General features: G+C 37.6%; 3 protein-coding genes across 3 annotated transcripts; all 3 read left to right on the forward strand.

Moving 5' to 3' along the window:
• The first annotated feature begins 3,788 nt into the window (after positions 1-3,788).
• Positions 3,789-4,739, forward strand: LOC101115488 (olfactory receptor 12D3). The gene has a single exon (XM_027959105.2). The coding sequence runs from the start codon at positions 3,789-3,791 to the stop codon at positions 4,737-4,739; it is 951 nt and encodes a 316-aa protein (XP_027814906.2).
• A 5,175-nt stretch (positions 4,740-9,914) lies between these two features.
• On the forward strand, positions 9,915-10,871 carry LOC114109566 (olfactory receptor 12D3-like). The gene has a single exon (XM_027958569.2). The coding sequence runs from the start codon at positions 9,915-9,917 to the stop codon at positions 10,869-10,871; it is 957 nt and encodes a 318-aa protein (XP_027814370.2).
• Positions 10,872-19,306: 8,435 nt separating this feature from the next.
• Positions 19,307-20,686, forward strand: LOC101114653 (olfactory receptor 12D3-like). Its single transcript, XM_027958570.3, has one exon. The coding sequence runs from the start codon at positions 19,307-19,309 to the stop codon at positions 20,243-20,245; it is 939 nt and encodes a 312-aa protein (XP_027814371.1). The 3' UTR covers positions 20,246-20,686.
• The last annotated feature ends 5,108 nt before the right edge of the window (positions 20,687-25,794 follow it).

Genomic DNA, 25,794 nt, shown 5'->3' on the forward strand with positions numbered 1-25,794 from the left:
GTCAATCTTAAAGGAAATTAACCCTGACTCTTCACTAGAAGGACTGTTGCTGAAGCTAAAGCTACAATACTTTGGCCACCTGATGTGAAGAGCTGACTCACTGGGAAAGACCCTGATCCTGGGAAAGATGGAGGGCAAGAGAAGAGGGTGACAGAGGATGAGATGGTTAGATAGAATCACCGACTCAATGAACCTGAATTTGAGCAAGCTCCAGGAGATAGTGGAGGACAGAGGAGCCTGGCATGTTGCAGCCCATCAGGTCACAAAGAGTTGTACAGGACTTAGTGACTGAACAAAACAATCAGAGAAATTCACGATGAGGGTGTAGCTGTAGGGCAAAGGTCTGAAAGAGATGTGGGAATTAAACGTGAATTTATTAAGTATAAGAATGCTTCATACAAGTAGAGAGCTGGTGCACAGACCTTGAGATGAGAATGTAGTCAGTGTTTTAGGAACAACATAGAGATCAATGTGGCTGAGTAATCCAGGGATAGAGTAGAACTGGAAGCTTAAATCATTAGACATATTTAACAGAATAATCCCAGATGCTGCCTTGAGAATAGGAGACTGGACCAGAGTGGAAATAAGATCATTCCAATAATTCAAATGAGTGATGATGGTGATTTGCACAGAGTCACATAAGAGACAGTGAGACAGGAATTTTGCATCTGTAGTCATGAAACAGGGTAATCTGCACATCTCCTTTCTGTTAAGTCCTTTTTCAAGTATTGGTATCAAGGTCATGCTAGCCTTAAAATAGAAGTTGAGAGTATTCTTTTCGGGGGGCTTCGGGCTTCCCTTGCGGGAAGTAAGAAAGAATCTGCCTGCAATGAGGGAGACCCGGGTTGGGAAGATACCTGGAGAAGGGAAACGCTACCCACTCCAGTATTCTGGCCTGGAGAATCCCATGGAATGTATAGTCCATAGGGTCACAAAGAGTCAGATATGATTGAGTGACTTTCACTACTTTCATCAAGGTTATGCTAGCCTTATAAAAGAAGTTGAGAAGTATTCTTTTTTTCTTTCTTTAGGAGACTATGTGTAAATTATTTCTTCATTAACTATTTGGTAGAAATCTGGATTTGGCATTTTCTTTTGGGGAAGGTCTTAAATAGCAGCTACAGTTTCCTATATAGATATCAAACTATTCAAATTTTCTTTCTTTTACTGTTAGTGTTAATAATTTACTTTTGTTTCAAAGTAATTTGTAAATGTCATCTAGATTGTTAAATTTATTGGCATAAATTTGCTCATAAAGATCTTCTATAATTTTTGACATTGCTAATATCCATTGCCATATTACCTTTTAAATTGATATTTTGAGCACTCTCTCTTTAAGTCTTACAGGAGTTTATTACTTTCACAATCTTTTCAGATAACTAAGTTTTCACTTTATTGACTTTTCTCTACTGCACTTTTCGTTTCTATTTTAATGGTTCATGTTATTATTTTCATTATTTCCTTTCTTTTGCTTTCTTTAGATTTGAGGTGCTGGTTTTATTCATTCATTCATTTAGTTTTTTGAAATACAACTTTAGAGTACTGATGTTTAATATTTCTTCTTTTTAAGATATGAATTCAAGACATAACATCTCTCTGTTTATTTCTTTAACTACATACCAAAAGTTTTGTTATGTCTCATCTTCATTATGATTTGGTTAAAATATTAAAGAAAATCTATTTGGATTTTCCCTTTATGAATTATTTAGCTGTGTGTTGCTTTATTTCAAGCATTTAGTGCATTTTTTGGATATCTTTTTCTTACTTTTTAAAAAATTTACCATAGTCAAAGCGTATTCTTTGAATGACTCAATCTATTAAAATTTTTGATGCTGGGGAAAAAAAAAAAAACCTCAACCTATCTTGATTTTGTAAATGTTCAATGTGCCATTAAAAATAATGTGAATTCTTTTCTTTTTCCATTTGTGTATTCTATTCTACATAGTATTAACATCCACAAGTCATAGTCATTATTGCCTTGTATAGTCATTTTCCACTTTTAGTGGGTCAATTTTTCACTTTTAGTGGGTCAATTTTTCCTTACATGTATATAGACACATACCCATTCTGATATTCTTCACTTCTTTTTGCATTTCCGTTCTTCTGCTTAGGATCTTTTCTTACTGACTAGAGAACTTCCTTTAGTGTATAATTTTAGTGTAGTGATAAATTCTCTCCATCTGTATTTTGCTATTTTTTTGTGGGTGTGAATTCTTTTCTTACTGAGCTGTTTATATATATATCAATCAAATTTGTAAATTATGTTTTTCAGATTTTTATATTCTTACTTTTTTTTTTTTGCTTTCTCTTCTATAAGGCAGAGAGAGAGAGAGATGTTAAAAGCTTCTATTAGTGAGTGAAGTGAAAGTAGTAGTGAAAGTCACTCAGTCGTGTCTGACTCTTGCAACCCCACAGACTGTAGCCCGCAAGGTTCCTCTGTCCATGGGATTCTCCAGGCAAGAATTCTGGAGTGGGTTGCCATTTCCTTCTCCAGGGGATCTTCCAGATCCAGGAATCAAACCCACGTCTTCTGCATTGCAGGCAGATTCTTTACCGAATGAGCTAGGAGGGAAGTCCATAGAAAAACTTCTATTAGGATTGTGAACTGTACTCTTCATTATTTCTGTCAACTTTTGAAGCTATTTTATTGGGAGCTTACATTGGGTTGTGATATTCTGGACCAGTTGTTAGCAGGGGAATGTTAGTATGGGTGAGGGTGGGTAGGCTCCTGCTTAATCGCTCAGTCATGTCTGACTCTTTGCAACCCCATGGACTGTAGCCCACCAGGCTCCTCTGTCCATGGTACCCTCCAGGCAAGAATACTGGAGTGGGTTGCCATTCCGTTCTCTAGGGGATCTTTCCCACACTGCAGGCAGATTCTTTACCATCTGAGCCACCAGGGAGGGGGTATACCAGGTGGTTTTTCCATTCCTCAATTCAAGGGCTCCCTCTTCTGTTAATAAGGTGGTGATTATTTTTTTACAAATGGCAAAGCATTTAATATATATTTTTCCTTTCTCTTTCAATGCTTATGCTTTATCTTGTTCTAATTCTCCTCCTCTCGTAGAAATTCCCAATAAAGGTAGGGCATTTTTTCCTAGGCCTGAAAAATCGGGAATGTTTTCAAAATTCTCTTCCTGTTAACACTTTTTACCCTTTAAAGCTTTTCTCAACTACACACACAAACCCACCACTGTGCTGCAGTCTTGTAACTACTGATGCTAACTGCTGTTTTTATTCCCTCTGCTTAAACACAATATTTGAAGATTCTGGATTTTATGTTTCTTAGTTTTGCTGAAAGTTTAGGCTTCTAGGAAGGATGCGTTAATTTCCTGAGGCTTTAAAATATCTTAGGAGAAAAGAAGAAATCCTCACTAGGCTATATCACTTTTACTGCCAGAACCGAGAATCATAAGCTGAACAATTATTTCCTTTGTATGTTTTAAATTTTTCTAGCCTCTAATTTTTTTCGAACCTCTAATTCTAATTTTGTAAATAAGATATAATCATGTTTTACATTTTATGCTTTAAAAAAGTGTCTTTTATCTATATCTGACTTACTCATTATAAGCTGTTTTTATTAGTACATGATAAATTCTGAAGTGGTAAAAAGATGTTTGACTCATATTTAGGAGTGGTAAAGCTGTTTATTTACCACTTCTAAATGTTCTCCACACTGGAGCTCACCGTTTGGCTTTTCCAAATAATAAACTTGCTTCACTTAATTCCCACAGTGTAAAATTCAAAAAACTAACTCACTGTCATCATTACTTTTGCTCCCCAAAGCAATGGAGAATGTCACTACAGTAAATGAGTTTCTGTTACTTAGCCTGACCAGTGTTCAGCAGCTGCAGCCTTTCTTCTTTGTGATTTTCTTAATCATTTACTTGATAAACTTGGTTGGAAACGGAGCTATATTAGTGATTGCGATTTTGGAACCCAAACTGCATTCCCCCATGTATTTTTTCCTGGGAAACCTTTCTTGCCTGGATATCTGCTACTCTTCAGTGACATTGCCCAAAGTCCTTATAAACCTCCTCTCCGCTCGCAGGGCCATATCTTTCCTGGGCTGTATCACTCAGCTATACTTCTTCCACTTTCTGGGAAGCACAGAGGCCATCTTACTAGCTGTTATGGCTTTTGATCGCTTCGCTGCCATCTGCAACCCACTTCGTTACCCTGTCATCATGAACCCCAAGGTATGTATTCTCTTGGCAGCCGTGGCCTGGATCACCAGCATCTTTAACGCTCTGGTGCATTCTGTCATGACTGCACGCCTGAACTTTTGCCACTCTCAAGAGCTCAACCACTTCTTCTGTGATGTCAAGCCCCTCTTGGAACTGGCCTGCAGTAACACACTGCTCAACCAATGGCTTCTTTCTGTTGTCACAGGCAGCGTATCTATGGGAGCTTTCTTCCTGACGCTTCTCTCCTACTTGTACATTATTTGCTCCCTTCTGCTCAAGCATAAGTCCTGCAGAATACTCCACAAAGCTTTGTCCACTTGTGCCTCCCATTTCACGGTGGTGTGTCTTTTCTATGGACCTGTAGGCTTTACGTACATTCGTCCTGCCTCAGCCACTTCCATGACTCAGGACCGGATGGTGGCCATCGTCTATAGTGCAGTCACTCCAGTGCTGAATCCACTGATATACACTCTTAGGAATAAAGAAGTGAGGCTGGCACTGAAGAAAACCTTCGGGAGCAAGTTATTTAAAGACTGCTGGCAGCGCCACTGAGATTGAGGCTTCTATCTGACTCCAATTAAGATTTTTATCCCTTCACTCTAATAAATGGTCTGCATGGTTTTCCCTCAGGAATTTATAGCCCCATAACCATGTTCTGCACTCAACTATGTGTCATTATTTGCTCAGTTTTTATTTACCTACTCACTTATTTAAGAGATAGTCATTGAATATATATTGTGTCAGGCAGCATATTAGGTGTAGGAAGCAAGACTAAGCAAAATAAATTCTACAATCTCACACAATGCACAAATTCATAAGTACACATGTCAGGGTAATTAGATGCTACAGAGAACTAAAAAGAGATAAGAAAGCTAGGGAGGGATGAAAGCAGGCACTTACTACATGATAAATGATTTATCTATTTCTTTTCTATTCTGGCCATTCTATTATCATATATGTCAGATGTTCTCATATCAATTTATTGATTGGAAAAAGATCAGTTGATCTAAATGCTAGAAAATGTACTCAATTTATTGGTAAATTCCTTGTTGTATACCTTGAAAAGGGAAGACATATTAAAACTGAGATTTATAATAAATGTCTCCATCAGCATCTGGATGCAGGATAATTGGAAGCCAGACTCCCAGGCAGTAGTTTTCAATGAATGTCTATAGACTTCCTTCAGTGGATGTCTGTAGGAAGTGAGTTTGTTTGCTTCTCCTTCACTGAGCCCTGGGGTGGTAGCCAGTTAAGAACAGTTTCTTTGTTTGTGACTGTCCTGGTAAGCCCAAAGACACAAGCCCCTCTGACCAGAGCAGGCTATCTGGGTTATGTGGTCTCTGGGTGTCAGCAACAAAAACCAGAACACTAGAAAGATGTTTCTTTCTCAGAAACACCAGAGTTCTGAGCTAGGGCAGACTATAGCCTGAAGATTGCATCCGTTTGACTCCCTGAGCTCTGCAAAGGATTGTACTTGCCCCCTAGCTGTGTGATAAATGAGAAGCCTGCCTCTTAGGCTGTAGCTTTTAAGGGAAGCAAATAGTCCTATTTCACAGAAAGAATGGATGTTTCTGTCTGTCTCTGTGCTGTGCCAAAGGAGATAGCCAGTTAAGAATTGTTGCTCTGTTTGGTACAGACCTGTGGGAGCCAAAAGACGTGAGCCCTGCTGGCCACTAGAGTCAAATGGTCAAGGGGTGTCCCCTGGATGTTGGGATATATTGGCAATCTGAATGAGGCAGAGGGATAGAAAAGAGATGGTGTCTGCTAAGGCCTCTGTCTATGGAGAGTTTTGTAGTTGGCCTCTAGAAGTGTGTTAGATAAGAAGCCTACCACTTAGGTCAAGCCTTTAAAATAAGCAAATAGATCTTCTTCACGTGAAGACTGGACACATTTCATTCTATGTGAGTTTTTTTTTTTTTTCCCCTGTCTGTTTTTTTTTTTTTTTTTTTGTATTTTGACTGTGCCATATGGCATGTGGGATCTCAGTTCCTTGACCAGGGATTGAACCTGCACCCTCTGCATTGGAAACTCCAAGACCTAACCACTGGATGACCATGGAATTCCACAACTTGATTTTTAAAAAAGCATTTTGATGCAAGAAAGTCTCCTGCGGCTTCCTTTGCTGTTTTCACCTCCTATGTCTAGTCCTTCCATGAGAACGTGAGAGGGTCACTCTAGGAAGGACTTTGGTCTTAACCACTGGATCACCAGGGAATTCCCTAAGACTGGACAAATTGCAATCTGCTGCCTCTTTTCTGAGCTTTGGGGAGTAATGGGGTGTCAGTTAGCCAGAGTGAGGTCCTGTGAGCCTTTTAAGAACTCTCTCTTAGTTCTGTATAGCTTTGTAGGTCTCACACATGCAAGCCTTGTTTTTCAAAGTTAGATGTCTGGGGGTTTGCTCCTCAAGTGAAATTCTTTAGAGTTGGGGTGCCAGATGTGGAGTCTAAACTCTTCACTCCTCAGTGAGAAGCTGGGAGTTGTGGGTTGCCATGCTGGGAATAGAGTGTTTGGCCAGATTGCATCTTGGTCTCTCTGCCTGATTCAGTGTGGAATGTTTCTCATTGATTTGATGTGTAACAGCTCTTCAACTAGTTTCTGGTTTTCTTTTCTGTGTAGCTATAGATTGTGTGTGTCCATGGGAAGAGGTGAGTTCAGGGTCTCCTACTCTGCCATCTTGAACCAGAACCTCTGTTATTCTTTTTTGTTAGTTTAGAATCCGCTTGTCAATATCCATGAAAGAAAATATATTTTAAATTGGATGAAAAGTAATCCTTTGGCAAATGTCATCCTGCAGTAGTAGAACTGGATAAAATTCTAGATATGTGATCGAGGTTTCCAGACTATGATTCTTAACATCACAAATTCTCTGTTTCTTGCAAAATGTCTTTATAACCCTTATTCAGAATTCTTTGTAGCCATGATTGTGTGTATGTGTGTGTATAATCACTTATACAGAGTTTGTTCACTTACAGATATTAATTTATTTAACCGTAGTCATCACATCAATCAAATCATGTTGGTTTCATTATTATCATCTGTTTACAGAAGAGGAAAACGAGAGACCAGAAAGGAAAAGTAACTTAACTGTGGTCATACTATGAGCAGAGCCAGGATTCTAACTCCAGGTGATCTTGTTCCAGAGTCTGAGAGTTTTGTTGTATGCATCTATAATTAATCATTATTAAGAAATTTTTGGCTAAAGCAGATTTTAAGAAAAATCTGTCAATTTTTCTTCCATTTATAGACAGGATCTGTTTTGAGTCTAACAGGGTACTTTATTTTTCATTTTGGTGACTATAAAGCCCTTATTTTGTTGTTGGTTTCTTTTGCTCTGACATTTCTCAGATTAAATCAATCACCTTGTCTTGTCAAAATGGTTCAATTTAAACTTTATCATCTTTTAATTTCTTAATATATTTCTCTAAACAATGACACACTTTGGATCCACAAGCCATTAAGAGTTTCCAGTGATAGGAGCTGCACTGTTTAAAAATGGTCATATTTACTATTTCTTTAATCTTTCAGTGGAAATCACTGGCTCTGCATAATATTCTTTTTTTAGTTAAATGTAGCAAAATGTTCTACCAAATAGATTTTAAAAAACCAAAATAACTATTTATTGAAAGATTAAAGTAGAGAGAATAACCCTTTGAGAAGAGATCCCTAGACATCTATGCTTGGAACATCTCTAGGGAGAGTTCAGAGGGGATTCAATGTGCTTATTTTGTGCTTAGAATGGGAATGAAGGCCAAGTCCTCTGTGATTTATATTTACTCTTAGGGATACGATATTTGTCATATAAGACTCTGAGCAGCTAAAATCTTTCTGATAATTTTGTACAAAGGGATAATCAACATATTATAGTCCCTATTCTTGGGTTTCCTTGTGCACCAAAACCATATATTTTTCCTAAGGTATGTACACAGAGGAGTAAAGAATAGGGTGAATTGCCACCGTCAGTAGGTAGAACATAAGAGAATAGGTAAGAAGGAAGGTTTTTGTGTTTGTGTGTGTACAAATGTGTGGCTTTTTTTTTTTTTTTGGTGTTTCGTGTATGTGTGTGTGTTTTATAGAAGGAAATTGAGACCATTAGAAAGGGTGAGTGACAGTAGCTGGGGAATCTCTTTGAATATAATTTGTCAAAATTATAGGATGGAACAAGTGGGTTTATGGCACAATTTTTTAGTTGGAAAAGCTTTGATTTTCTTAATCTGTTTAATCATGCGTCTTTTGTATGAAGTAGATATAGCAGCACATATGCATTTCTACCTGTGTACTTGTGAGTGTTTTTTTATGCAAGAGATGAAAAACAGTATATAAAGAGCTGCCTCGTTTTACTATTTCCTATGTACTGAAAATTATTTAACTAGTCTTGTATGGTCATTTAGTTTGCTTGTAATCTTTCATATGGCGATGCTTAAATAAATATCATCGCAAATACATAATTTTTGACATTTGCAAACACATCTGAAGGACAATCTAGAAAGTGGAATTGCTTTGAGTGTGAGATTTTTAATAGTTATTGCTATTAACTGTGTGTATTTTACCACCCTCAGGCAAATATAATGTCTCAAACATTTTAATCATCATCATAAGAGCATGTCATTGTGTTTAAATTTGAAATTCTGTTTTGAATATTTGTATATTTTTTCATTAAAATTTATGTTATAGTTTTAGTAGCTTCACTTAGGAATGTTGTGCTGAAGTTTTCTGTTTCACTTCAAATTTTTTTTTTCTGAACAAATATATTTGATTAAGAAATGATTTTCTATTTATCTGTTTTTTTCTTATTGTACTTTCATGTAGATGCAGAAGTTTTCATATTTATTGTTTATCTATGAACAAGTTGAATTTGTGGGGCAAGTTATAGCAGGAGGTTTATGGGAAAGGGGATAGGATATTTTCCTCAGATTCTTGGCAAATTGGTCCCCTCTTGTATTGCAACATTCTTAGTGCCTCTGTAGTAATGTACTTTTCTCTGCATTCCATCATTACAAGCACATTGACTTGCTCTTTTCTATATTCTGGAGAAATTCGCTCTCAGTGTGAGGTACTATTTTCTGAGACTGAACATTTTTTTGCTGTTTTCAATATTCTCTTGCTGTTAAACAGCTTGGTATTTTGGGATTTTCCTGCATAAATAGCCCTGTTGCTGTGATGCCCTCTTCTGACGCTGACACCAATTCTGCTGATTTGTATTCCCTCTGCCTACACATGACTTGAAATTTGTGGATTTTAAAAAATGTCTTCTAGTTTTACAAAGGTTTAGGTTGTGGAGAACCTACTCTTTTTTAAAAGCAGATATTTAGGACTATTGCTAAGCTTCTATCTGTACCCAGAAATTAATTTTTATAAATATATCTGACAAGACTCTTTTTAGATACATTAATTTTAATGCTACAATGAGGCTAAAACTGAGTCCTGTTCTCTTACTGTGTTCACTGAATATCTGCCTTTATTCTATATGAGCTGCTTTATAGGTTTAGCTCAGCATCCTAAATATACTTCTTTGTTCTATGTATCACACATATCACACTGACTCAGAATTTATCATATATTTCTGTTCTTAATTATATTGCAAGTGAATTTAATTTTAGCATTTCTAAACATTTTACTCACCGTAGATCATCCTTATATACTTTCAGATGATGAACTTGCTTCATTTAACCCATACAGTCTGCTAGAACAGCTTTACTAATGCCACTGTTATCAATCCTTCTCAGAGCGATGGAGAACGTTACCACAGTGAATGAGTTTCTCCTGCTGGAACTGACCTCCACTCAGGAGTTGCAGCCTGTTCTCCTTATGACCCTCCTGATTATATACATGATCGATCTGTTTGGAAACGGGTCCATATTAGTGGTTGTCATCTCGGAGCCAAGACTCTACTCCCCTATGTATTTTTTCCTGGGAAATCTTTCTTGTCTGGATATCTGCTATTCTTCAGTGACACTGCCCATACTAATGGCAAACCTCCTCTCTGCTCACAAGGCCGTATCTTTCCTGGGCTGCATCACTCAGCTACATTTCTTCCACTTTCTGGGCTGCACTGAGTCCATCTTGCTGGCCATGATGGGTTTTGACCGCTTTGTGGCCATCTGTTATCCACTTCGCTACACTGTTATCATGAACCTCAAGGCGTGTATTCTCCTGGCAACTGTGGCCTGGATCACCAGCTTCTTCTATGCTCTGATGCATTCTGTCATGACTGCACGTCTGAACTTTTGCCACTCTCTGAAACTCAATCACTTCTTTTGTGATGTGAAGCTCCTCTTAGAGTTTGCTTGTGGTGACATTCGGCTCAATCAGTGGCTCATTTTTATTGTCACTGGCAGCTTAGCTATGGTACCATGCTTCTTCACTTTCCTCTCCTACTTGTATATTATCAGCTTCCTTCTGTTCAAGAACCGGACCTGCCGTGGGCTCCACAAGGCTCTGTCCACATGTGCCTCCCATTTCATGGTGGTATCTCTGTTTTATGGAACTGTGGGGCTCACCTACATCTCCCCAACCTCTGCCACCTCTGTAATACAGGGACGGTATGTGGCTGTCATACACACCACTGTCACTTCGCTGCTGAATCCTTTGATATACACCCTGAGGAATAAGGAAGTGAAGTTGGCTCTGAGCAGGGTGTTTGGGAGGAAACTGAAGCTGCCTAATGAAAATCATTGGCAGCACTAGAAAAAAAATCAAAACTCCATTTTATGTTTATGACATTTATTTCTCATTTTAATACTTTTGACTCATTTCTTGAATTTTCTTTTCGTATCAGAAATTTGTTCCATTAGTAACTGTGTTCTTCACATATATGATTCCAATTACTCTTCATTAGTCATTCATTCACTTGAAATATATTTTTCAGCAAGCAGTGTTCAATTTGCAGAGGATACTACCTTGGAAAAGATCCATGAGTACCTGACATGAGGACCTGGATCTTTTTCATTTGAAAAGGTTTGTAAAGATAAGATGAACAAGTTAACGCATATGTTTTTCAGAAGATAAAACACAGAATAAGCAAGAATAAGCATGTGTCAGTGGGCACTCTTTTGTAAGATTGGGTCTATGAAATCTTCTTCAAGAAATGACATTTCAGCAGAATGCCAGAGGAAGTAGGGAAGTGAGTCATGCAAGTATGTGAAAGTATTTCTACATACTTTTATGTAGAAATGACAGAGAATGAGAGAGTATTGGTCTAGAGTGTTGTTCCAGTAAGACGTCCCATGTGCCTGGAGCTCAGTGAGTCATGAAGTGGGCGGCAGGCAATAAAGGCAGAAAGTTGGTGATAGTCATGTCATGGGCATTCTGTTGTTTGGCTGAATGCTTTCAGTACTTACTCTGAGTGATTAGTATGATAGGGGGCATTTAAGAGAAGAACTGACTTGACTTCTGTGGTGAATGAATCACAATGTTACTGTATTGAGAACAGAGAGTAGGGGAGCAAGGATGAAACGGATTTCCTTATAATCTTTTGGATGAGAATTGATGGGAGCCTAGACAAGGGTAATAATGGTGGGGATAGGAGAAGCAGTTAGATTCTGGATGTAGTTTGAGCACTCAACTTTCATTATTTACTGATAGCTGTGTGGTAGGAAGGTGAGAGGCATCGAGGATGATCATTAATTTTTATGTACTTATGTTAACACCAAGATATGTCGATAGTGTAGAAAAATCAGGCTATGAACAGAGAAGGGTGTGATTAAGGTTTTGATTTGTTTTTCTCACCATAATAATGTTTTGAATTGAGTTCTCCTTCCTATTAATCGGGCTTCCCTGATAGCTCAGACAGTAAGCAATCTGCCTGCAATGCACGAGACCCGGATCTGATCCCTGGGTCAGGAAGATCCGCTGGAGAAGGGAATGGCTACCTACTCCAGTATTCTTGCCTGGAGAGTTCCATGGGCAGAGGAGCCTGGTGAGCTACAGTCCATAGGTTTACAAAGAGTGGGACACAACTGAAATGACTTAGCAGGGCACACACACACAAAATTGCCACAAAGGTATAACAGTTTAAGTGTAGTGGTCCACAAGATCTTAATGATATAAAAATAATCATTAATGTTAAGATAAAGGAAAAATTCTCAAGTATTTTCTTTTGATTTCTTTTCAGAACATGCCAATACAGGCAGACCTCAGAGATATTGTGGGTTTCCAGACCACCACCATAAAGATGATATGACAATAAAGCAAGTTACATGAATACTTGGTTCCCAGTGCGTGTAAACGTTATATGTACACTCTACTGTAATCTATTAAGTGTACAATAGTATTATGTCTTAAAAAAATGCATGTACCTTAATTAAAAATACTTTATTGCTAAAAAAATGCTAACTATCATCTGAACTCTTCAGTGAGCTGTAGTAATAGCAACAAAGATCACTGATCACAGGTCACCATAACAAATATAAAGTACTGGAAAATTTTGAAATACTGTGAGAATTACGAATATGTGACAGGTGATTCAAATGCTGTTGGGAAAATGGAGCTGACAGGCTTGCTTAGTTAGACCTTGTGCCAGGTTGTCACAGACCTTTCAAGGTTGTAACAGCATTACAATTTTGTAACAACAACAAAAAACACAGTATCCATGGAGTGCAATAAAATAAAACAATAAATCAAAGTATGTAGGTATCTCAAGTAGAAAAATGGTGAAAAATGCTGGACTCTCTTTCCTATACTGCCCTTTTCTTCTGGATCTTGGTCCTGAAAATCCTCAATGCCTTGTTAGCTCTCTGGCTCCTTCAGAAGGATTTTTAATACATTGACCAACCTTTCGTTTCCAACCTGAGGTTTATATAAAATAGCGCAACCTACTGTTGCCGAAAGCATAAGTTTAGCTGTAGCATTTTTAAAAATTAATTAATTTATTTTAATTGGATGCTAATTACTTTACAATATTGTAGTAGCTTTCGCCATGCATTGACATGAATCAGCCATGAGTGTTCATGTGTCCCCCATCCTGAACCCCTCTCCTACCTCCCTCCCCATCCCATCCCTCAGGGTTATCTCAGTGCACTGGCCCTGAGTGCCCTGTCTCATGCATCGAAACTGGGCTCTAGCATTTTTGATCCCACTTTAGAAGTGAGGAGATTTCTCCCTTTGTAAAACAGCTGAGATGTGCAGCTCTAGATCTGTTCTCACAGCTTTAGTAACAGACTATTTCCTTCAAATATGCAGAATTATTCTCTACATCGCTGCCCCCAACCGGAAATAACTTCTGTCTAATTCAGCTTACTTCTTTCAGTCCACACTGACTGCTCTGCTCTAGGAACCAAATAAGGTCAAGAAAATTTCCTGCTGCTGTCTGGTTCATATCTTAACCTGTGCTACTTACTTTAAAAAGAGAAATTTGGCAGCTTTTTCTTAACTTTGCAGAAATGGACTTCCTTTCTTAACATCTTCCTACTCCCTTCTCTTGCCTCCATTGTTTTCTGAGTATTTATTTCTATTTTATTGTTTTGGGATTCAGACTTTTTCTAATATTAGTTTTGAAATAAAGTTTGGATTTATGCTTCTTTCTCTCCTTATTTCTTTCAGGAAAGTTTTTAGAAGATAAGAGAGAAACAGTGATTAATCCAACCATATTATTAACACTGTTATTAACACTGACTTAATAACAGCCATATTAGCACTGGATGTTTTATTTGTAGATTTAAATGATTTATATAATAATTTTCATGGCTGAATTTCTGTGAATCTCTTCACCAAGAAAGCTGGCTGAAATTTGTGTGGTAGCAAAATAAATGCAGAATGATTAGAAAAAAATGAATCACTTGATATTATTGTTAATTGATTACATTATGATGACATTTTACAGAAAGCGATAAAAAGCAAAACTTTTAAGGTCTTCCCTGGTGGCTCAGAGTAAAAGAATCTGCTTGCCATTGCAGGAGACACAGATTCAATCCCAATCCAGGAAAATCCAAATGCTCAGAGCAAGTAATCCCAGGCACACAACTACTGAGCCTCTGTTCTAGAGCCCAAGAACCACAACTACTGAGTGCAAGTGCTGAAACTAGTGAAGCTCAAGTGTGTTAGAGCTAGTGCTTCACAACAAGAGGAGCTACTGCAATGAGAAGCCCATGCACCGTAATTAGAGAGTGGGCCCCACTCACTGCAACTAGAGAAAAGCTCGTGCAGCAGTGAAGACCCAGAGCAGAATAAATAAATAAATAAATAAAATTTTAAAAGTAAAACTTTTAGATATTATGCTCTTTTAAGATTTCAGGCTTTTTTGAACAATTGCTTCTCTTATTTCTCTAATTGTATGCTATTTAAATTTATGTAGTTATGTAATGAAGTTCACATTAACATCATTTAAATACAACAATAAAAACAACAGCAATAATAAAAAATTTCAACATTATCCAGTTATAGGGATTTAATATTATGGAAAATTATAATGGTAGTACTATTTTTTGTGGAAAATGATGATAATGGTATTTTTCTTATTTTGCCCCTATAGACAATTTTACAATATACCTTAATTACTAGTAAGATACCTAAAGTCCCCAAAGTCTTCATCATTGCTGTTTGGGGAAAAGTAATTAGATTCTCAGTATGCTATGTGTGCTTTTTTTTTTTTTTTTTTTAAAGAAATCATATAAACAGGAGGGTTTATAAAGAAGAGGGTTCCTGGTGTTGGGTATGTGAGTTGGAAGAGAATAGCAGATTCTAGCCACACTTCCAGTGGTTCTAAACTTAAGTGGGCACAGATGGTAACACTACAGGAGAAAATTTCACTCCTGTTCACATAATAATATGAGGGAGAGGCTATTATTTCTTTATCAGGTTAACATTTTTCTTCATGACAACTCCTGGTTGAACCTATACCACAGCAAATCAAATTAAACCAAACTGGGTAAGTGGGGCAAAAATAAGTTGTCTTGCAAAAACAAAGAGACTTCCTATGAGTTTTCTGCAAAGGGAAATCAGCTAAGTTAATTCCTCATGAAAGAAGACTAGAAAGATTGATTTAACAATGAAAAAATATGTGTTGTGTGCCAGGTACTGTTATAGATGTTCAGAAGGCATCATTAAGAGATGATACACTGATTTTGTAAAGATTATATCCAACTACGGGAGCAGGTAATACACAATAAAGAGAATAAATAAATGATATGGGATTTCAGAAGGTGTTATGTGTCATGGGGAAATGAAAGGAGAGTGAAGTGGGTATGGAGTGTATGAGGGCCCCAATAGGATGATCAGAGTGGGTCTCATTGAATAAATACCATTTGAGGTAAGATTAAAATGAAGTTAGGGCTTTTGTCAGACAGCTAATCATAGGGAAGAGCAAAGCGGAAGAGCAAAGAGGCCAGTGTGACTTGACTGATTGAACTCAGGGGAGAAAGGGAGGAAATTAGCCTGGAAGAGTAAAAAGAAAAAGACATTACAGAGCTTGTAGTCTTTCTTAGAATTTGAGTTTATGGAGAATTTCCTGGTGGTCCAGTTGTTAGGACTCCACACTTTCATGCCAAGTGTCCAGGTTCCATCTCTGGTTGGGGGACTAAGATCACACAAGCTGTGTGGTGTGGCAATGAGTAAATAAGTTTGAATTTACAATCTGAGCTGAAGTGTGGCAGGAGGGTTATAAGAAAAAGCATGATGATGGGAGGTGATTTACGGGTAAGGTTAGAAGAAAGAAGCTATTAAACAATACTACAACTGTTAATAATAATAACTGAGACATGAAACGGACTCGCTTGATAGCTAGAGAAGTGAAAATAAGTGGAAGATTCTGTGCATATGTGTTTCATAATTGATCCAACAACTAGAGTTCAGGGGAATATTGAAGTAAAGGTCTAATGAGGTAGGTTGAAGAGAGACAGGAAAGAATAAGAGTGGAGACCAATTTAAACATTCTTTGTGAGAAACTTTGATGTAAAGATCAGAGAAAATGGACAGTGAAGAAAAACAGAGAGAAAGGAAGACTTTAAAAAATGTTTTATGATAGAAGAAATAATAGCCTGTTCCTTTGCTGAAGAGAATGTTACATTAGAAAAAGGAAAAATAATTATGGAAGAGAGAATGGCATTGGGGGAGTGTGCACCTGATTAAGCAAATGGGTATCGTTGAAAGCACAAGCAAGAGCTTTGGCTTTAAAAAAGCACAACTTGGACAGGGAGAAAGGCTCATGAGGGAGAGGATATCTGTGTGATTCACATTGTTATATGACAGAAACTAACATACCATTATCGGAGAAGGCAATGGCACCCCACTCCAGTACTCTTGCCTGGAAAATCCATGGATGGAGGACCCTGGTAGGCTGCTGTCTATGGGGTCGCACAGAGTCAGACACGACTGAAGCGATTTAGCAGCAGGAGCAGCAACACACCATTATAAAGCAATTATCCTCCAGTAAAAATAAATTAAAAAGAACGTACAATCACTTTCTAATAATATAGACACAAATGATAGTGAGTCTGGAAGTTCTTTTCAATTGCTTCAAATTTCTCATAGACAAGGAAGCAAGGTCAGCATTGGACAGTCAATATGGAGAAGAAGGTTGGCTGGAGGTTTGAAATGGTTATCAAGGAGTGTGTGAGGGTGAATGGACTTGACAGTTGTAAATAAGTCCTTGAATGCATTGTAACTTGATCAAATAGAAGTTGAATTTCAGCTATGGTGTGAATTTCAAATATAATTGAATTTCAGCAAGTATTTAGCAAAAATCAATATTAGCATTCTCTGAATGTCAATTCAGCAAAGAAATCTCTTGCATCATTGATGAATTCCATTAGGGTTTGATATGTTTATGTTAATAAGTAAGACAAAAGTGAATCAAGGAAGTTATATGCCTGGATTTCTCTCATTGGTCAGTGATATTAGTTTTCCTGAAGTACAAAACTTTTTGAATACCAGAAGAAATGCTCCTCCATTTTTGTGTTATTCACAATATAATGGCTACAAATATGACACACTTTTAAGTTTAATCTGCATCATTTCCACCACTTTCTTAAGCCTAGACAATCAAAAAACCATAAACCACGCTTAAATTTGTAGAATTTACCAATTCCTTGGCATAAATACTTCCACCATGATCAACTGCAAGCTGTTAATGTGGTTCACTGAACGTGAATTTGGGAATAAATGAACAGGTCATTTTATGGCATCTCCAACATACAGATACAATAAAAGTGATAAACTCTAAAATGCAGATAATAGGAATATCGAAAATGATTAGGGAGTGATGTTTTGTGTAATTTTGTTGTTTAGTTGCTGCTCCTGCTGCTGCTAAGTCGTTTCAGTCGTGTCCGACTCTGTGTGACCCCATAGACGGCAGCCCACCAGGCTCCCCCGTTCCTGGGATTCTCCAGGCAAGAATACTGGAGTGAGTTGCCATTTCCTTCTCCAATGCATGAAAGTGAAAAGCAAAAGTGAAGTTGCTCAGTCGTGTCCGACTCTTAGCGACCCCCTGGACTGCAGCCTACCAGGCTCCTCCATGTTTTGTCGCTAAGTTGTGTCTAACTCTTTGTGACCCCATGTACTGCAGCACACCGGGTTTCTGTCCTTCACTATCTCCTGGAGTTTGCTCAAATTCATGTCTAATGAGTTGGCCATGCTGTCTAACAATTTCATCCTCTGTCACCTGCTTCTCCTTTTGCTTTCAATCTTCCCCAGCATCAGGGTCTTTTCCATTGAGTTGGCTCTTCGCATCAGGTGGCTAAAGTACTGGAGCTTCAGCTTTAGCATCAGTCCTTTCAACGAAATCCAGGGTTGATTTTCTTTAGGATCTTGCTGTCCAAGGGACTTTCAAGAGTCATCTCCAGCACTATAATTCAAAAGCAGCAGTTCTTTGGAGCTCAGCATTCTTTATGGTCCAACTCTCACATCCATTATTACTAAAATGTCTGTTAGAGATTAAATCAATTGACGTTCTTATCTGTGTGTATTTCACCACCTTCAAGAAAATAAATGTTGCAAACATTTTAATCTTTGTCAAAATAGTATATCATTGAATTTTAATTTTAATTTCTGTTTTGAATATTTGTATATTTTTTCCTCACTAAAAAGTATGTTATTGTTTTAGTGGCTTCACTTAAGAGTGCTGGGCTGCCATTTTTCTGTTTCACTACAAATATTTCTTTCAGGTGATGTAATTCTGTTGAGAAATCATGATTTCCTATTTTTCTGTTTATTTCTTATCATACTTTCATGTGGATACAGAAGTTTATCTATTTATTGTTTATATATGAACAAGTTGGATTTGGGGGGCGAGTTATCAGGAGGTTTATATGGCATGGGGGATAGGATATTTTCCCCAGATTCTTGGCTCACTGGCCCCCACTTCAGCTGCAACATTTTTACTGTCTTTGTGGTAACATAGTTTTCTCTTCATCATTATGTGTACACTGACTTGCTTGGTTTTCTGGTATTCTGGAGAAATTCACTCTCAATGTGAGGCACTCTCTTACTGGGACTGATAATTTTCTGCTGTTTTCAATATTCTTTTGCTACTAAAACTCCTTAGTACTTTGGGATTTTCCTGCATAAATAACCCTGCTGCTGTCATGCCCTCTTGTGATGCTGACACCAAATCTGCTAATTTGTATTCCCTCTGCCTACACATGATTTGAAGTTTTGGGGTTTACATTTTTTTTCTTCTAGTTTCATGAAGGTTTAGATTGTGGAGAACCTACTCTTATTTTTTTAAGCGGATATTTAGGACTATTGCTAAGTTTCTACTTGTACCAGAAATGAGAAGCATGTCTATTATGTCCATTTAAAAATATTTAAATTTTTACAAATACATCTGACAAGACTCTTTAGATACACTAATTTTAATGCTACAATGAGGCTAAAACTGAGTCCTGTTCTCTTACTGTATTCACTAAATATCTGCTTTTATTCTTTATGAGTTGCTTTATAGGTTTAATTCAGCATCCTAAATATGCTTCTTTGTTCTGTGTATCACACATATCACACTGACTCAGAATTTATCATATATTTCTGTCCTTAATTATGTTGCAAGTGAATTTAATTCTAGCATTTCTAACCATTTTACTCACCATAGATCATCCTTATATACTTTCAGATGATGAACTTGCTTCATTTAACCCATACAGTCTACTAGAGCAGCTTTACTAATGCCACTGTTATCAATCCATCTTAGAGTGATGGAGAACGTTACCACAGTGAATGAGTTTCTCCTGCTGGAACTGACCTCCACTCAGGAGTTGCAGCCTGTTCTCTTTATGACCCTCCTGATTATATACATGATCGATCTGTTTGGAAACGGGTCCATATTAGTGGTTGTCATCTCGGAGCCAAAACTCTACTCCCCTATGTATTTTTTCCTGGGAAATCTTTCTTGTCTGGATATCTGCTATTCTTCAGTGACACTGCCCATACTAATGGCAAACCTCCTCTCTGCTCACAAGGCCATATCTTTCCTGGGCTGCATCACTCAGCTACATTTCTTCCACTTTCTGGGCTGCACTGAGTCCATCTTGCTGGCCATGATGGGTTTTGACCGCTTTGTGGCCATCTGTTATCCACTTCGCTACACTGTTATCATGAACTTCAAGGCGTGTATTCTCCTGGCAACTGTGGCCTGGATCACCAGCTTCTTTTATGCTCTGATGCATTCTGTCATGACTGCACGTCTGAACTTTTGCCACTCTCTGAAACTCAACTACTTCTTCTGCGATGTGAAGCCCCTCTTAGAGTTGGCTTGTGGTGACATTCGGCTCAATCAGTGGCTCATTTTTATTGTCACTGGCAGCTTAGCTATGGCAGCGTGCTTTCTCACTTTCCTCTCCTACTTGTATATTATCAGCTTCCTTCTGTTCAAGAACCGGACCTGCCGTGGGCTCCACAAGGCTCTGTCCACATGTGCCTCCCATTTCATGGTGGTATCTCTGTTTTATGGAACTGTGGGGCTCACCTACATCCCCCCTGCCTCTGCCACATCTGTATCACAGGGACGGTATGTGGCTGTCATACACACCACCGTCACTTCACTGCTGAATCCATTGATATACACCCTTAGGAATAAGGAAGTGAAGTTGGCTTTGAAGAGAGTCTTTGGGAGGAGACTGAAGCTGTCTGTCTAAAGAAAATCATTGGCCACACAGGAATAAATAAAAACTGTGCTTTTTATGATATTCATTTTCTCATATCTAATAAATCTGATACATTTCTTGAATTCTATTTTCATTTCAGAAATGGTAGGGAGATGAGAAGCATCAAGGATGATCATTCATTTTTATTTATTTATGTTAACACCAAGAAATATCTATAGTGTAGAATTAGGCTACGAATAGAGCAAGGGTATGATAAAAGTTTTTATTTGCTTTTTGCATAATAAAATTGTTTTGAGTTTTCCTTCCTACTAACTAATCCTCTTTATGCATAGAACAATATATTAAAAAAATAATCATGAGTTTAGTATTCAGGCTTTACTTTCAAAGACAACTTCATTTGTGACAATTTATTCTTTCTGGGCATGGTTTAATTCAATTTTTCTGGTAAGAAGAGCAATAATTAAAAAAAAACAGTTTCACCATTATGGAATTTATACATAACTAAAACGAATCAGGTAAGAATATAAACATACAAGTATGGCAGAAAATGGCAGGTGAAAAAGACATTCTAAATGTTAATTCGAGGTAAAATCTAGGATGAATAGAGAACATTTGTCTAAAAGAGAAACCGTATTATATTTGATCTTTGATAAAATTACCAGAAAGTTATAACAGTCTAAGAGTAGTGGTCCACAAGATACTGCTGCTGCTGCTGCTAAGTCACTTCAGTCGTGTCTGACTCTGTGTGACTCCATAGACGGCAGCCCACCAGGCTCCCCCGTCCCTGGGATTCTCCAGGCAAGAACACTGGAGTGGGTTGCCATTTCCTTCTCCAACATGAAAGTGAAAAGTGCAAGTGAAGTCGCTCAGTCGTGTCCGACCCTTAGTGTCCCCATGGACTTCAGCCCACCAGGCTCCTCCATCCATGGGGTTTTCCAGGCAAGAGTACTGGAGTGGGATGCCATTGCCTTCTCCGCCACAAGATACTAGTGATGTAGAAATAATCATTAATGTTAGGATAAATGAAATCTTCTCAGATATTTTCTTATGACTTATTTTCAGAATATGCCAGTACAGGCATACCTCAGAGATGCTGCGGGTTTGTTTCCAGCCCTAAAGCAGATGTGGCAATAAAGCAAGTCATGTGAATACTTTTTTTCCCAGTGAATATGTTCATACCATAGTGTGTAATCTATTAAATGTACAATAAAATTATGTCTAAAAACAAAGTATGTACCTTCATTAAAAATACTTTTCCTCGCCATCATCTGAACCTTCAGTGAGCTGTAGTAATAGCATCAAAGATCACTGATCGCAAATAACCATAATGAATATAACACTGGAAAATTTGAAATATTGTGAGAATTACCAAAATGTGACAGGAGATTCAAAGTGGGCAAATGCTGTTTGGAAAACTGTGCTGACAGGCTCACTCAATGCTGGGCTGCCACAGATCTTCAATTTGTAAAAAAAAAAAGCACAGTATCTGTGGACTGCAATAAACTGAAATACAAAAAACTAAGGTATGCTTGTACCTCAAGGACAAAAATGGTTAAAAAAATGCTAGACCCTCCTTTCTGTACTGCCCTCCTGTTCTAGATCTTAGTCCTACAAACCCTCACTGCCTGGTTAGCTCTCTGACTCCTTCAGAAGGATTTTTAATATGTTGACTGACTTTCAGTTCTCCTCTTGACAGTTTATGTAAAACTGTTGGCAAAAGTGTAAATTTAGCTGAAGCTTTTTGGATCTGGGTTTTGAAGTGAGGTGATTTCTTTCTTTGTAAACCAACTGAGATTTGCAGTTGTAGATCTGTTCTCCTCACAGCTTTAATAACAGACTATTTCCTTCAAATACACAGAGTTTCTCGCTACATCATCACTTCCTTCCTGAAATAATTCTGTCAAATGCGGCTTACTTCTTTGATTCTTTGAGTCCATGCTGACTACTCCTAGAAACCAAATCAAGTCAAGAAAAATTCCTACTGCTGACTGATTAATAGCTTAGTTTATGCAACTTACTTAACAAAGGGAAATTCAGCAGCTTTTTCTTAGCTTTGCACCAGTGGGCTTCCTTTCTTAACATCATCTACTCCCTTGTTTTAGCTCCATTGTTTTCTAAGCATTTATTTCTATTTTATTGTTCTGGGATTCAGACTTTTCTTAATTTAAAAAAAATAAAGTTTGGATTTATTCTTCTATCATTTCTTTTAGAAAAATTTTTAGAAGACAAAAAGGGAACACTGAGTTAATCTAACCATATTAACATTGGATGTTTTACTTGTAGATTTAGATGATATCTAGAATAATCTTCATGGCTGAATTTCTGTGAATCTCTTCACCAAGAAAACTGGCTGAAGTTTGTGGGACAGAAAAATATATTCATAATGACTAGAATAAAAATGTGAAATGCCTAATATTGTCAATTGATTACAGTGGCTATGATGATATTTTATAGAAGAAGATAAAAAGCAAAACTTAAATATTATGCTATCTTTTAAGATTTTACTCTGTTGAACAATTGCCTCTATTTCTCTATTATTTTTATCACAATGAACTTGCCCAAAATTTCTCAGATAGAAAATAACAGGGAGTTGGAGAGGACATAACCATCACTTCTATGTGGGAATAAAGATTTATATTGTCAAACAAATGTATTTTGATACTTTAGATATAAGGAAATAGATATGGAATACTGAGAAATAGTGTACTGTGAGAATATGCAATTTTATGTGACCCTTCTGCAGTATTTATTATTTGTAAAATTCTCATATAGAAATAATTTCACTGTACTATTTTCTATTGTCATTTCTATTAAAATGACAATCATTTATTAGCTTAGTTGTCAGTTCTGTAGGTTAGAATTCCAGGTGTGGTATGCTTGGGTTTTCTGCTAAGTTTATCAAACGGCTGAAATCAAGCTGTTGGCTGGGCTGCATTCCTTTCTGGAATCCAAGCTCATTCAGGTTGTTGGCCAAATTCCTTACAGTTGTAGAAAGAGATCTTCATTTCCTTGTTGAATGTCAGTTGGAACTACTGTTGATTATTATAGGCTGCCGACACTTCTAATCATGTTTAAGCAAGAGTGGAGAACATCTCACACTTAAATTCCTCTTCTAATTTAACTCTGATCTTTTCAACTCAGATTTAAAGGGCTCACATGATTATGTCAGACCCACCTGGAAAATCTCCCTATTTTAATGCTAATTAACTTGAGGATATCATTACATCTGCAATATATATATATATATATATTTTGCCGTATAATATAATTATGGAAGTAATATCACCTTATGTTCATATATTATACCTGTACTCAAAGGGAGGAGATTATACACAGGTTAGGTTTGTTAGGATTTATTTTGGAATTTTGCCTGCAACATATACACCCATCTTAAAAGTTGTTATGTGACTCAAATGAGACAAATAGTATAAAAATACAGTCATTAAAAATTTAAGTTTCTGAAATTACATGCTATTTAAATTTACATAATTATATAATGAAGGTCACTTGAACATCATTTTAAGTACAATAAAAACAATAGCAATCATAATAATTTTCAACTATATCCAGCAATAAGGATATACCATTATGGAAAATTTATAATGGCAGTATTATTTTGTGCAAAATAATAATAGCAGTATTGTTGTTTTAAATTCTGCCACTATAAACAATTTTATGTGTCCGTGCTGAATCACTTCAGTCATGTCCAACTTTTTCCAACCTTATGGACCATAGCCTGCCAGGATCCTCTGTCCATGGGATTCTCCAGGCAAGAAAACGGGAGTGGGTCACCATGCCCTTCTCCAGGATCTTCCTGACCCAGGGATTGAACCCTGTCTCTTATGGTCCCTGTATTGGCAGGTGGGTTATTTACCACTAGTGCCACCTGGGGAAGCCCACAAACAATTTTATAATATACCCTAATTACTAGTAAGATATTCAAGGTCTCCAAAGTCTTCATCATTGCTATTTGGGGAAAAGTAATTAGATTTTCACTACACTGTGTATGGTTTTCTAAAGAAATTATATAAACAGGAGGAAAGAAGAGGGTTTCTGGTGTTAGGCATGTGAGTTTGAAGAGAGCAGCAGCTTCCTGCCACACTTACGGTGGTTCCAAACATAAGTGGGCAGAGATGGTAACACTGAAGGAGACAATTTCATTCCTGTTCACATAAGAATATGAGGGAGAGGCTAATCCTTCTTTATAAGAGTAACATTTTCCTCCTTGACAACTCCTAGTTGAACCATTATGACAGCAAATAAAATTAAACCAAACTGGGTAAGTGGGGCTAACATAAGTTGTCTTGGAAAAACAAAGAGATTTCCCTATAAGTCTTCTGCAAAGAGAAATTAACTAAGTTAATTCTCTATGAAAGGAGATCTGGACGACTGATTTAACAATGAACAAATATGTTTTGTGTGCCAAGGACTGTTCTAGATGCTCAGAATGCATCGTTAACAGTCAATACACTGATTTTGTAAAACTTATATCCAACTTGTGTTAGTCGCTCAGTTGTGTCCAACTCTTTGCAACCCTATGAACTATAGCCCATCAGGCTCTTCTGTCCATGGGAATTCTCCTGGCATGAATACTGGAGTGAGTTGCCATTCCCTTCTTCAGAGGAGTTTCCTGACCCAGGCGTCAAACCTGAGTCTCCTGCATTACAGGAAAATTCTTTACCTACTGAGTCACTAGGAGAGCCCATATCCAACTAGGGGAATAGGCAATCCACAATAAGCAGATAAATAGATACAATATATATGGGATTTCAGAAGGTGCTATGTGTCATGGGGAAATGAAAGGAGGATGAGAGGGGTTTAGAGTGTAGGAGGGCACCAATAGGATGATCATAGTGGTTTCATTAAATAAATGTTATTTGAGGTAAGATTGAAATAAAGTTAAGACTTTTGTCAGACAGCTTGTCACGGAGAAGAGCAAAGGGGAATAGCAAAGAGGCCAGTGTGACTTGACTGAGTGAACAAAGGGGAGAAAGAGGGCAAATTAGGCTGGAAGAGTGAAAAGAAAAAGATTTTATAGAGCTTGTAGCATTTTTTTAAGAATCTGGTTTTATAGGGAATTCTCTAGTGGTCCAGTGGTTATGACTCACTGCTTTCACTGTGGTGGGCCCTAGTTCTGTCCTTGGAGGGGGAAATAAGATTCCCACAAACTGGGCAAAGCAGCAAAAAAAAAAAAAAAAAAGATTTAAATTTACAATCTGAGCTAGGGTGATTGGAGGGGTATGAGTGGAAGCATGATGATGGAAGGTGATTTACACATAATTGGGCTTCCCTGGTGGTTCAGCCAGTAAAGAATCTGCTTGCATTGCAGCAGCAGACCTGGGTTTGATCCCTCAGTGGGGAAGATCCCCTGGAGGAGAGCATGGCAACCCACTCCAGTATTCTTGCCTGGAGAATCCCCATGGACAGAAGAGCCTGGCAAGCTACAGTCCATGGGGTCACAAAGAGCTGGACACAACTGAGCGACTAAGCACTGCATGAACTGGGCAAGATTAGCAGCATTAAACTACTGAGAATAAGATTATAACTATTACCTGAAACATAGTGAGGACTCGGCGGAG

Source organism: Ovis aries, chromosome 20 (genome assembly GCF_016772045.2).
Source record: "Ovis aries strain OAR_USU_Benz2616 breed Rambouillet chromosome 20, ARS-UI_Ramb_v3.0, whole genome shotgun sequence".
NCBI lineage: Eukaryota > Metazoa > Chordata > Mammalia > Artiodactyla > Bovidae > Ovis > Ovis aries.